Source organism: Thunnus albacares, chromosome 6 (assembly GCF_914725855.1).
Source record: "Thunnus albacares chromosome 6, fThuAlb1.1, whole genome shotgun sequence".
NCBI lineage: Eukaryota > Metazoa > Chordata > Actinopteri > Scombriformes > Scombridae > Thunnus > Thunnus albacares.
In genome coordinates, this window is record NC_058111.1 from 14,049,910 (window position 1) to 14,063,475 (window position 13,566).

General features: G+C 39.1%; 2 protein-coding genes across 2 annotated transcripts; both read right to left on the reverse strand.

Moving 5' to 3' along the window:
• Positions 1-232: 232 nt before the first annotated feature.
• LOC122984184 (extracellular calcium-sensing receptor-like) lies at positions 233-3,451 on the reverse strand. The gene is made up of 6 exons (XM_044354514.1): positions 3,333-3,451; positions 2,920-3,205; positions 1,985-2,809; positions 1,624-1,845; positions 1,356-1,479; positions 233-1,131 (listed from the first exon to the last, which is right to left on the reverse strand). Exons 1-6 carry the CDS (start codon positions 3,449-3,451, stop codon positions 233-235), a joined length of 2,475 nt encoding a protein of 824 aa, XP_044210449.1.
• A 2,456-nt stretch (positions 3,452-5,907) lies between these two features.
• On the reverse strand, positions 5,908-9,127 carry LOC122983939 (extracellular calcium-sensing receptor-like). The gene is made up of 6 exons (XM_044354144.1): positions 9,024-9,127; positions 8,611-8,896; positions 7,665-8,489; positions 7,295-7,516; positions 7,038-7,161; positions 5,908-6,815 (listed from the first exon to the last, which is right to left on the reverse strand). Exons 1-6 carry the CDS (start codon positions 9,110-9,112, stop codon positions 5,908-5,910), a joined length of 2,454 nt encoding a protein of 817 aa, XP_044210079.1. The 5' UTR covers positions 9,113-9,127.
• Positions 9,128-13,566: the final 4,439 nt, after the last annotated feature.

Below are 13,566 nucleotides of genomic sequence, written 5' to 3' on the forward strand. Positions count from 1 at the left end.
CTCAAAGTTTATAAACATTTTTTTACTATCATCATTTTAAGGATGATAGAGACTATATATTAAAAAAGAAAAAAAAAGATGTTAGTTTTTTTTAAATATGGAACATTTGTCATACTTATGGATGCAGACTCTGTATTATATCAAACATTACATCATCTCGCTTCACTCACATACAGTTACATAAACAGTACGTTACATAAAAGTATGCAGGACAGTGTCATCAATTAAGAAATCATAGTTTTCCCATAATATGCTTCTTGGTATTTCTCTCTGGCTTTATCAATATTATGTGACATTTAGGTGCAAAAATGCAAATTAATAAACCATATGCTGAAGACAAAATTGCAAATATCTCAACAGCTACAGTGAACTTTCCAGGGGAGCTGACATATGCTGGGATAAAAGTGATCCAGACAGCACAGAATATCAGCATGCTAAAGGTGATAAATTTGGCTTCATTAAAGTTATCAGGCAACTTTCTTGCTAGAAATGCCAGGACCAAACATATTATTGCAAGAAGCCCTATGTACCCCAGCACTGCATAGAAAGCAGCCTCAGAGCCAGTGTTGCACTCTAAAACAATCTTCTTATTGCTGTATCTGAAAACCATGTCTGGGAAAGGTGGGTTTAACTTTAGCCACAACACACATATTACTATCTGAATTAAAGTGCATGAGCAAACTATGATCCGTTGCTGTGAAGGACCAAACTTTCTTGCAACTTTGCTGCCAGGAACCGTGGCTTTGAAAGCTGTAACCACAACAATAGTCTTTCCCAAGACACAGGAAATACAGAGTGCAAATGTCACTCCAAAAGCTGTGTGGCGCAGCATGCAAGTCCAGACTGTAGGTCTGCCGATGAAAGTGAGGGGACAGAGAAAACACAAAGAAAGAGAAAACAGCAAAAAACAGCTCAGCTCAGAGTTGCTGGCCTTTATCACAGGGGTGTCTCTGGAGCGGATAAAGATGGTCATCGTGGCCAGCGACAGAGTGGCTCCTAGCAGGGACACAACTGTGAGAGCTATTCCCATCGGTTCATAATATGTCAGGAACTCAATAGTTTTAGGAATGCACTTGTCTTTTCTGTCATTGGACCAGTATTCCTGTGGACAGGGTGTGCAATCTGCTGCGCCTGTTGAACATGAACTGAATGTATGAGTTCTGCATCTGGATCTCACATTTGCAGGAAATTATACCACCAAATGCAATTGAAAAGCATTATATTTAATAATGAATCTAGTTAAACTGACACTGATATTTTTAATATGGAGATGTAAACATTAAATACATGCAATGTCACTGGATTGTGCATGTTTGGTTTAGTATAGCACACATGCTGTGGATACATGTCTCTACCTGTTGAATTGGCTATAGTTCCGTCAGCACACGGGATGCAGTCAAAACAGCAGGTGGGTTTTCCCTTAATTTGAGCTTTCCTGGTTCCTATTGGACAAACATTAGAGCACACTGATGTCGGAACCTGAGAAATAAAAAAAAAATTAAAAAAGCTTATACAATATAAGTATAGTGCAGCCCAAAAAATGTCATACTGATCTAATGTTTCAACAAGATACATAGTTGATAAATAACAAGCTTGGTGCATGAAAAAATTCTCCTTGATTACCATTTTTCCAGTTCTCCACACTATCTCTTCCTCCTGGATGCTGAGCTCATAATCACCGTTAGCAGCAGAGGCAAAATGACCCAAAGTCACATGTTGCACCTGCCCATCTCTCAGCTGCCAGTTAATAACATCATAAGAAGCAGGAGGGTCGCCGTTTTCATCAAAGAACACCTTATCCCCAAACTGATTCCTAAAATTCACCCTTTGTAGGTGATCAGTGACCTGAGAACAGCAAAACAACGGATTATCTGTTAGACATTTTTATGTTTTTGTTCACATTAACAAGATTATTTCTATATAGGTAAATAAAATGATTATTTGTACTTATGTGTTGCTAACGATTACTTGCACTATTTCTCACCTCTTTGGGCTGAATTTCTGATATGTTCAAACATGGCCTCACTCTTTTTTCTCCAACTGGTTGGCAAAATACAAGCTGGTGAAGAGCATGTGCAATTGCATAAACTGCTTTATACACATTATAAGAAACTCTGAGCTGTGTGACATTGAAGAACACATCCTGGGAATTCATTAATGTCTCATTGCCTGTGCATATTTCATTTGTTGCCTCAGAACCTGTGTGTTCCCCAGGTACAGCAGGTCTACAGCCCACTATATTCTCCCAGAAATCCCTCACAAATGCTGCACCTGGATCAGTATAAGGGCTTATGCCTGTAAGGAATGGTTTTAGGTTTGGAATAGCCATTTTCTTCACCACAAATCCAAGGGCTCCTCCAAAAGCTTGGTAGATTTCTGAAGTGGAGGGTCGAGAAGCTGTTATCCAGGCCTCACTGCCAATCCACTGAATTCCTGTAATGTTCTGTTTCACAACCTCTTTCATCAAAGGATAAAAGTCACCCTCAGGAACAAAAGCAAGAATGACTTTGACAGTTGACTGCTTAATCAGTTCCACAACATCCAGTATTTTATCCATAGAGTATGTCCGTAGAATTGTCCCAACAAATGCAACACAAACCCCAAGTTTTTTAACCTCTTCAGTAAAAGCCAGGATCCCATTCCTCCCATAGTCATTGTCTGACTGTATGGCTCCAACCCACTGCCAGCCAAAATGTTTGACCAGTGCAGCCAGAGCTTTTGCCTGGAAATAGTCGCTGGGGATTGTTCGAAAAAAAGTAGGATATTTAGCTCTGTTACTCAGACAGGCACATGTTGAGAAGTAACTTACCTGAAAGAAAAAACACCAATAGAAGTCTTATGAAATGTCACAACAAGCATTTGAAAATCAACAAATATCACAGAACAATAATGAAATAAAACATCTAAATAATCTCTTACAACTGGCATTTGAAATGGTCCAAGGGTTCCAGCCAAAGCTAAAGACTGAGATGATCCAGACTCAGCTATGAGGGCAGATATTGCTGGAGGACAAGGGGAAGTTGACTCTGTCTCTTCTGGTCTACTAGACAGAGTTAGTGCAGCACGTAAAGTATTTGTGGGAGATGCACAAGAGTTAAGAATCCTATAGCCAAGCGATATGTTTGGCAGGAGAGCAGGATCTTTGTTGATTTCTTCAATTGCAAATATCATCACTTGGGTCCATCGAAAGGCTCGCAGGTCAAATCTAAAAAGGTTTTGCAATAGGTTGTAAAATAAAAGCGATGCTACATGTACATATGAGGTTACAATTTTAAGATAATATTAGAGGAGACTGTATGAAGCATGAAAAACTCAGATCTGTTTAAACTTACCCTGCGCACTTCACTCCAGGTGGGTCCCTATCAAATGTAGAAGTGCTGCTTATATCTTTGTTCAAAACTGGGAAAATCCCCCCGATCATTATGTCTCCCTGCTTGAACAAACTTGGCATATCAAACCTGCTGAGCAGTTCACAGCCAGAAGCTGCGTTCAAGTAGAGAACAGACAAATATAAAAGCATGGATCTTTCCAGCTCATACATGTTTGCTCTGCATTTTTTAAGAGAGACAAGGATGCAGCACTTATAACAACTGTGTCGGATGCAGGAGAACGTACTCCTTTCATAAAAGGGTGATTTATTTCCCACAGGGCACAACAATCTTACATTGGTAAGGTTATTGCTACATTCAGTGCACACCCATAAAGTACTGTGTGTGTTATACAATATAGAATCAAAGCATTTTTATTTTCTGAGGCCCCTAAAAACTGTAAAATTTGGCCAACTCACATATGTGACACATCACATACTTGACAAAAGCTTAAAAAGCTACTGAGCTTAAATTGTTTGGAAAGGTACATTTATCTTTAAAATAAATCAACTTTGCTGCTGAGGAGAGAAATTTGAACCAAGATGCAAAAGGTGATAGAACAGCCACATTTTTGGAGGATGTTAAATAAAGCAAGGTCAAGAAAGCTTGTGGAGTACAGCACTGCAAGCAGGTAAATACTGCAGTAATAATAAATGACTTGGGATACTGAAAATGATGTTATTGTGTGAGTGGTTTTCAGTTATTTTCACCATAAACAAATTATATGTGTAAATTATTTGGCAAGATAGAGAACATTGGTAAAATCCTACTAAATGCTGCATAGGTCTACTGTTGAAATATGGTGATCGTGGTGCAGACTGGTGCAGACTCTTGTGTTTATGTGATATGTATATGTCTGTACATGTCTCTTTTTTGTATGTGGAATTGATTTTAAATAATTCTGTACTCACTGATGACAATAATGACATAATGGCACAATGACAACAATATTTGAAATCTGTTTCATAGGTGATAAGGGGTCTGAGAGTGGGCACTGTGTGAGTTGTGAATTTTAGGCTAGTTGGTTGATTAGAGTGTGAGGTCTTTTCAGAAACAGATGATGTGACAGGTGGTCTTTATATCACAGTATCCCCCAGAGGGAGGTTTGGTTATCCCAGTATGAAAACCATCTGGGTAGGGTGCTAATGCCAGCGTAACAGTTTATAATAAGGATAATGACTTATCATTGATGAAAACATAAACTAATGCTCTGTATGACTCTGCATGCATGACTAACAAACATTTGAAGCCATGCATAAAATATAATGAATTTAGATGGAGCTGTGCTAAAATGACTGATACAGTATTTGATCTTTATTAATCAATGTTGGACTGATAACTAACATATGCACCTTTAATAATACATGAGCTCTAAACCAGTTGTCAGTGGGAAAAAAATACATCTGATCGGCATACCTGAATGGTTTTTTCAAGCAATGGTATATTTAACATGGTGACATCTGCTGGGCAACACTTGGTTCTACATTTATGTAAATGATTAAAACTGACACCATGTGAAACTGTGCTTCAAAACATAAATCACACTTGTTATCTTTAATACTGTATTTAAATAATATAAAAATAGTAAAATATTTTATACAAACTTGATGTGTACATGTCCACAAATGTGTGGTGATAAATATCTTCTGTGAGTGGCTGTGGCCTAGTTACAACTGTTAATTAAGGTCTTCAAATACAGTATGTGACTGTGAGTATATTATGATTATATGATAGACAACGTCTGGCTTTACCCTCCCGTGTTTTCTTGCTGTTTACACAGTTATATATGAATTATATTATTTATATATTATTTCTGATAATGATATTAAATATCTAGACTATCCAAAGAAACCATGTTCATTTTATTTATATTTCAAATGCAGTACCTTGTAAAAAGTGTGTTTGTCCACTTATATAACTATATGATGAGACAAATGTATTGTATGTCACTGGCAATGCAAGATTTACAAAGTTCCAATGTAAATAAAGATTGTCATTTAGTTGTGAAAGGACCAAAAATAGATGAAATGAAGTTAAATGAATTGAAGCCCAATAATATAATGATTTCTCTTAATTACTGAGCCAGACCTCTGACAATTAAATGTATATATACATTTAATTAATCACAGTGTGTCCCCAGATATCAGCACTGCAACATGTTGGGAAAAACATTATACTGCACATCATAAAAAAATACAACTTTGTTTAAAACAATGCTGGTATGAAAAAATAACAAATAATTTAATGATTTATTTAAAAATTATTATTACAATGAGTCAGTAAACAATATGCAATCCACAATTATCATTCATCATTTATGAGTAAATTATCCAGTAAAAATAATAAATATGAAGTAACCCATGGTTTTTTACCTAGAGTAAATCTGTTGCCTCATTAATATCATATTTTATATAGAGAAGATTTATAAATTAAATGTCAGAAATGTTACATCATCTTGCTTACTATTCACATACTGTAATATATTACATAAAAGTTAGCAGGTATGGTAACATCATCCATTAAAACTAAGAAATCATAGTCATTTGTTCTGATTTTTTCCCATAACATGCTTCTTGGTATTTCTCTCTGGCTTTATCAATATTATGTAACATTTAGGTGCAAAAATGCAAATTAATAAACCATATGCTGAGGACAAAATTGCAAATATCTCCACAGCTACAGTGAACTTTCCAGGAGAGCTGACATATGCTGGGATAAAGGTGATCCAGACAGCACAGAATATCAGCATGCTAAAGGTGATAAATTTGGCTTCATTAAAGTTATCAGGCAACTTTCTTGCAAGAAATGCCAGGATCAAACATATTATTGCAAGAAGCCCTATGTACCCCAGCACTGCATAGAAAGCAGCCTCAGAGCCAGTGTTGCACTCTAAAACAATCTTCTTATTGCTGTATCTGAAAACCATGTCTGGGAAAGGTGGGTTTAACTTTAGCCACAACACACATATTACTATCTGAATTAAAGTGCATGAGCAAACTATGATCCGTTGCTGTGAAGGACCAAACTTTCCTGCAACTTTGCTGCCAGGAACCGTGGCTTTGAAAGCTGTAACCACAACAATAGTCTTTCCCAAGACACAGGAAATACAGAGTGCAAATGTCACTCCAAAAGCTGTGTGGCGCAGCATGCAAGTCCAGACCGTGGGTCTGCCGATGAAAGTGAGGGGACAGAGAAAACACAAAAAAAGAGAAAACAACAAAAAACAGCTCAGCTCAGAGTTGCTGGCCTTTATCACAGGGGTGTCTCTGGAGTGGATAAAGATGGTCATTGTGGCCAGTGACAGAGTGGCTCCTAGCAGGGACACAACTGTGAGAGCTATTCCCATCGGTTCATAATATGTCAGGAACTCAATAGTTTTAGGAATGCACTTGTTTTTCCTGTCATTGGACCAGTATTCCTGTGGACAGGGTGTGCAATCTGCTGCGCCTGTTGAACATGAACTGAATGTATGAGTTCTGCATCTGGATCTCACATTTGCAGGAAAAGCTACCAAATGCAATTGAAAAGCATTATATTTAATAATGAATCTAGTTAAACTGACACTGATATTTTTAATATGGAGATGGTAAACATTAAATACATGCAATGACACTGGATTGCACATGTTTGGTTTAGTATAGCACACATGCTGTGGATACATGTCTCTACCTGTTGAATTGGCTATAGTTCTGTCAGCACATGGGATGCAGTCAAAACAGCAGGTGGGTTTTCCCTTAATTTGAGCTTTCCTGGTTCCTATTGGACAAACATTAGAGCACACTGATGTCGGAACCTGAGAAATAAAGAAAAACAAACAATACTAATTATAGTGCAGCCCAAAACATGTCATACTGATCTAATGTTTCAACAAGACACATAGTTGATAAACAACAAGCTTGGTGCATGAAAAAATTCTCCTTGATTACCAGTTTTCCAGTTCTCCACACTATCTCTTCCTCCTGGATGCTGAGCTCATAATCACCGTTAGCAGCAGAGGCAAAATGACCCAAAGTCACATGTTGCACCTGCCCATCTCTCAGCTGCCAGTTAATAACATCATAAGAAGCAGGAGGGTCGCCGTTCTCATCAAAGAATACATTATCCCCAAACTGATTCCTAAAATTCACCCTTTGTAGGTGATCAGTGACCTGAGAACAGAAAAGTGAAAAGCAAAACAGATTATCTGTTAGACATTTTTATGTTTTTGTTCACATTAACAAGATAATTTCTATACAGGTAAATAAAATGTTTATTTGTACTTATGTGTTGCTAACGATTACTTGCACTATTTCTCACCTTTTTGGGCTGAATTTCTGATATGTTCAAACATGGGCTCACTGTTTTTTCTCCAACTGGTTGGCAAAATACAAGCTGGTGAAGAGCATGTGCAATTGCATAAACTGCTTTATACACATTATAAGAAACTCTGAGCTGTGTGACATTGAAGAACACATCCTGGGAATTCATTAATGTCTCATTGCCTGTGCATATTTCATTTGTTGCCTCAGAACCTATGTGTTCCCCAGGTAAAGCAGGTCTACAGCCCACTATATTCTCCCAGAAATCCCTCACAAATGCTGCATGTGGATCAGTATAAGGGCTTATGCCTGTAAGGAATGGTTTTAGGTTTGGAATAGCCATTTTCTTCACCACGAATCCAAGGGCTCCTCCAAAAGCTTGGTAGATTTCTGAGGTGGAGGGTCGAGAAGCTGTTATCCAGGCCTCACTGCCAATCCACTGAATTCCTGTAATGTTCTGTTTCACAACCTCTTTCATCAAAGGATAAAAGTCACCCTCAGGAACAAAAGCAAGAATGACTTTGACAGTTGACTGCTTAATCAGTTCCACAACATCCAGTATTTTATCCATAGAGTATGTCCGTAGAATTGTCCCAACAAATGCAACACAAACCCCAAGCTTTTTAACCTCTTCGGTAAAAGCCAGGATCCCATTCCGCCCATAGTCATTGTCTGAATGTATGGCTCCAATCCACTGCCAGCCAAAATGTTTGACCAGTGCAGCCAGAGCTTTTGCCTGGAAATAGTCGCTGGGGATTGTTCGAAAAAAAGTAGGATATTTAGCTCTGTTACTCAGACAGGCACATGTTGCGAAGTAACTTACCTGTAAAAAAATAAAAATAAAAAACACCAATAGAGGTCTTACAAAATGTCATAACAAGCACTTGAAAATCATCAATTATTACAGAACAATATTGAAATAAAACATCTAAATTATTTCTTACTATTGGCACTTGAAATGGTCCAAGCATTCCAGCCAAAGCTAAAGATTGAGATGATCCGGCCTCAGCTATGAGGGCAGATATTACTGGAGGACAAGGAGAAGTTGAGTCTGTCTCTTCTGGTCTACTAGACAGAGTTAGTGCAGCACGTAAAGTATTTGTGGGAGATGCACAAGAGTTAAGAATCCTATAGCCAAGCGATATGTTTGGCAGGAGAGCAGGATCTTTGTTGATTTCTTCAATTGCAAATATCATCACTTGGGTCCATCGAAAGGCTCGCAGGTCAAATCTAAAAAGGTATTGCAATAGGTTGTAAAATAAAAGCGATGCTACATGTACATATGAGATTACAATTTTAAGATAATATTAGAGGAGACTGTATGAAGTATAAAAAACTCAGATCTGTTTAAACTTACCCTGTGCACTTCATTCCAGGTGGGTCCCTATCAAATGTAGAAGTGCTGCTTATATCTTTGTTCAAAACTGGGAAAATCCCCCCGATCATTATGTCTCCCTGCTTGAACAAACTTGGCATATCAAACCTGCCGAGCAGTTCACAGCCAGAAGCTGCGTTCAAGTAGAGAACAGACAAATATAAGAGCATGGATCTTTCCAGCTCATACATGTTTGCTCTGCATTTTTTAAGAGAGACAAGGATGCAGCACTTATAACAACTGTGTCAGATGCAGGAGAACGTGCTCCCTTCATAAAAGGGTGATTTATTTCCCACAGGGCACAACAATCTTACATTGGTAAGGTTATTGCTACATTCAGTGCACACCCATAAAGTACTGTGTGTGTTATACAATATAGAATCAAAGCATTTTTATTTTCTGAGGCCCCTAAAAACTGTACAATTTGGCCAACTCACATATGTGACACATCACATACTTGACAAAAGCTTAAAAAGCTACTGAGTTTCAATTGTTTGGAAAAGTACATTGATCTATATAATAAATCAACTTTGCTGCTCAGGAGAGAAATTTGAACCAAGATGCAAAAGGTGATAGAACAGCCACATTTTTGGAGGATGTTAAATAAAGCAAGGTCAAGAAAGCTTGTGGAGTACAGCACTGCAAGCAGGTAAATACTGCAGTAATAATAAATGACTTGGGATACTGAAAATGATGTTATTGTGTAAGTGGTTGTCAGTTATTTTCACCATAAACAAATTATATGTGTAAATTATTTGGCAAGATAGAGAACATTGGTAAAATCCTACTAAATGCTGCATAGGCCCACTGTTGAAAAATGGTGACCATGGTGCAGACTGGTGCAGACTCTTGTGGTTATGTGATATGTATATGTCTGTACATGTTTCGTTTTTGTATGTGGAATTGATTTTAAATAATTTTGTACCCATTAATGACAATAATGACATAATGGCACAATGACAACAATATTTGAAATCTGTTTCATAGGTGATTCACTAGCAAGGACCACAACATCAACAAGATGCGTTTGGATGATTTATTAAGGAAAACATTTGATATGCATAGTCCTTGTGGGGAATCTGCCGCAGCACCCGGGCAACAGCGGACCCCCAGAAACCTCCAATTACTATGTATGGACTGTATGAAGGCTGAAGTGGCGGCTCTGATCCTGAAGGAGTGTCCGGCAAAATAAATTGGAATCGCAAGTATTTTGCGTTGGTCTCGGAAGGATTAGCAGAGATTGAACTTTGAAGTAAAATTAGGGATGGCTGACCGGATTGATCTATTTCAGTTTGTTTTGAGTAGTCAGGTTAATTTTTTTTTTTGATGGTGCCAAATCACAGCTAAGTTATCTCATGGCGTGTTTCGTATAGAGCAGGTCAAGACCATACTCTTAATTTGTGGAGACCCAACATTTCCCCATGAGCAAGCACTTGCAAACTTCGAACAGAACCGGGCTCTAGGTCGGCGGCCATCTGCCTTGACCGGTTGGGTTGAGAGAGAGGGAGACGGTGTCATCTGAGAATTAAGATAAGCCTGAAAAGCAGGCGTGGCAGCTTGGGTCAGAGTGAAGAGTTGAGGCAGTGAATTCGGAGCATATGAGCAAACCAAAGAATGCAAGTGAGAACATGAGTTCTAAATTACGAGCAATGTGAGGATTGCAATATCTGGAGCAGATGATGTGAATGCTGACTGACAGCAAGTCGGCAGTAAGAGGAAGGCAGCGCGGATTTTTAGCTCACTCTTGGTGATAAAGTTCTATGACAAGTGAAATTAAATGAGAATGGTTTGAGACCAGGCCTGGCTGTCAGTTAGGAGATTAGAGAAGAGTCGATGCCACTCGCATAAACATGGATGGTATGCGTTTTGATGGCAATCGCGGAAGGGGCGTAGGTAATGAAACTGTCACGGTGACGAGATCGAACGATGGGTAGGTTATGCTGTATTTGTTGTGAAGCAGTGACGCTGGGTAGATCTAATGAACAACTGGAGATGTTTTAAAGAATTTTTTGCAACTGTGTGATCTCGGTCGGCCATTTGGAGGAGAATCATCATCTACCATGGAAACCTCCAAAAACTGGCAGAAAGAACAGCACTTATATAGAGTTGGTGTTGTCTGGGCATTTCTGCTGTGGTTGCTGGGAGTGGGCAGCAGGGGGGGCTGGCAACTCGGTGCCAGATGCCCTAACTAAAGCCAGCTGCTGAAGTTGCTGGAAGAAGGCGGTAGGGGGCGCTGGCATCCTGGTGACAGATGCCCTGACTCGAGTTGGCTACTGCGGTAACTGGAAGTGGGCGGCAGGGGGGTGCTGGCATCCCGGTGCCAGGTTTCCCTGATAAGGCTGGCTGTTGAGATTGTCACAGCTGGATGGTGGGGGGCACTGGCATCCCGGTGCCAGATGTCCTGACTAAAGCCGGCTTTTGAGGTTGCTGGAAGTGGGCGGCAGAGGGTGCTAACATCCCGACGCCAGATGCCCTGACTTGCGTTGGCTTTTGCGGTAACTGGAAGTGGGGGCAGGGGGGCGCTGGCATCCCGGTGCCAGGTTCCCCTGATAAGGCTGGCTGTTGAGATTGCTGCAGCTGGATGGCAGGGGGCGCTGACAGCTGCTGGTGTTGGTGTTGATAAACTCGCAACCTGTTGCTTGTAACGGCAGATGTTACTGAAATGACTTTAGATCTGTTTTATTAGTAATCGGCAACCAGGTGCGTATAACGATGGAAGTTACGAAATGATGTTAGATTAGTGCTATTATTAACTTGCAACATGGTACGTGTAATGGCAGACAATACTGAAGTGACATTAGAGTAGTTATATTAGTAACTTGCAATCTGGTGCATGCAACGGCAGACGTTACCGAAGTGATGCTTGAGTTAGTATTAGTAACTTGCAACCTGGTGCACGTAACAATAGATGTTACTGAAATGATGTAAGAGTAGTTATAATAGTATTTGGCAACCTGGTGCACATAACAGCAGACAATACTGATGTGACCTTAGATTAGTTGTATTAGGAACTTGCAACCTGGTATATGTAACGGCAGATGTTACTGAAGTGACTTTAGATTAGTTGTATTAGTAGCCTGCAAACCTGGTGCATGTAACAGCAGACATTACTGAAGTAACGTTAGATTAGTTGTATTAGTAGCTTGCAAACCGGTGCATGTAACAGCAGACAATACTGAAGTAACGTTAAATTAGTTGTATTAGGAACTTGCAACCTGGTGCATGTAATGGCAGACGTTACTGAAGTGACATTAGATAAGTTGTATTAGTAGCTTGCAAACCGGTGCAGCAGATCAGAACAGCAGATGATACTGAAGTGACATTAGATTAGTTGTATTAGTAACCACAGACGTTATCAAAGTGACATTTGACTTAGTATTAGTTACTTGCAACCCGGTGCACATAACAATATAACGAGTGATATGATGTTAGTGTAGTTATAATAGTATTTGGCAACCCGAGCAGCAGACATTGCTGAAGTGATGTTAGATGAGTTGTTTTATTAGCTTGCAAACCGGTGCATGTAACAGCAGACATTACTGAAGTGATGTTAGATTAGTTGTTTTAGTAGCTTGTTATAATAGTATTTGGCAACCCGGTGCACATAACAGCAGACGTCACTGAAGTGACGCTTGATTTAGTTGAATTATTAACTTGCAACCCAGTGCACATAATGATAGATGTTACTGATATGATGTTAGTGTAGTTATAATAGTATTTGGCAACCAAAAGACAAAATTCACCACCTCCTGCCCTCAACAGGCACTGATTTATCCCAAACACAGGAACCTTAGAAAAAGCTGTAAAACCTGAGATATGTTTGGACTGTTTTTCTCCAGTCAACTTTCCTGAACCTCAATGATTTGTTCAGCTAAACCATCAACCTGTCTCTTAGACCCTATCCCAACTAGGTTGCTTAAGGAAGCCTTACCCTTAGTTAGTGCCTCTTTACTAGATATGATCAATCTGTCTTTAGTAACACGCTATGTACCACAGTCTTTTAAAGTAGCTGTAATTAAACCTCTTCTTAGGAAGCCTTCTCTTGATTCAGGCATTTTAGCCAACTATAGACATATATCTAATCTTCCCTTTCTCTCTAAGATCCTTGAGAAAGCAGTCTCTAATCAGTTATGTGACTTTCTACATAACAATAGTTTATTTGAGGATTTTCAGTCAGGATTTAGAGCGCATCATAGCACAGACAGCACTGGTGAAAGTCACAAATGAGCTCCTAACTGCATCGGACAAAGGATTTCTCTCCATACTTGTCTTGTTAGATCTTAGTGTGACGTTCGACACAATTGATCATCACATCTTATTACAGAGACTGGAACATTTAATTGGCATTAAAGGAACTGCATTAAGTTGGTTTAAGTCTTATTTATCAGACCGATATCAGTTTGTACATGTTGACCATGAATCCTCCATGAAGGGAAAGGTTAGACACAGAGTTCCACAAGGTTCTGTGCTTGGACCAATACTATTCACCTTGTATATGCTTCCTTTAGGTAATATTATCAGGAAA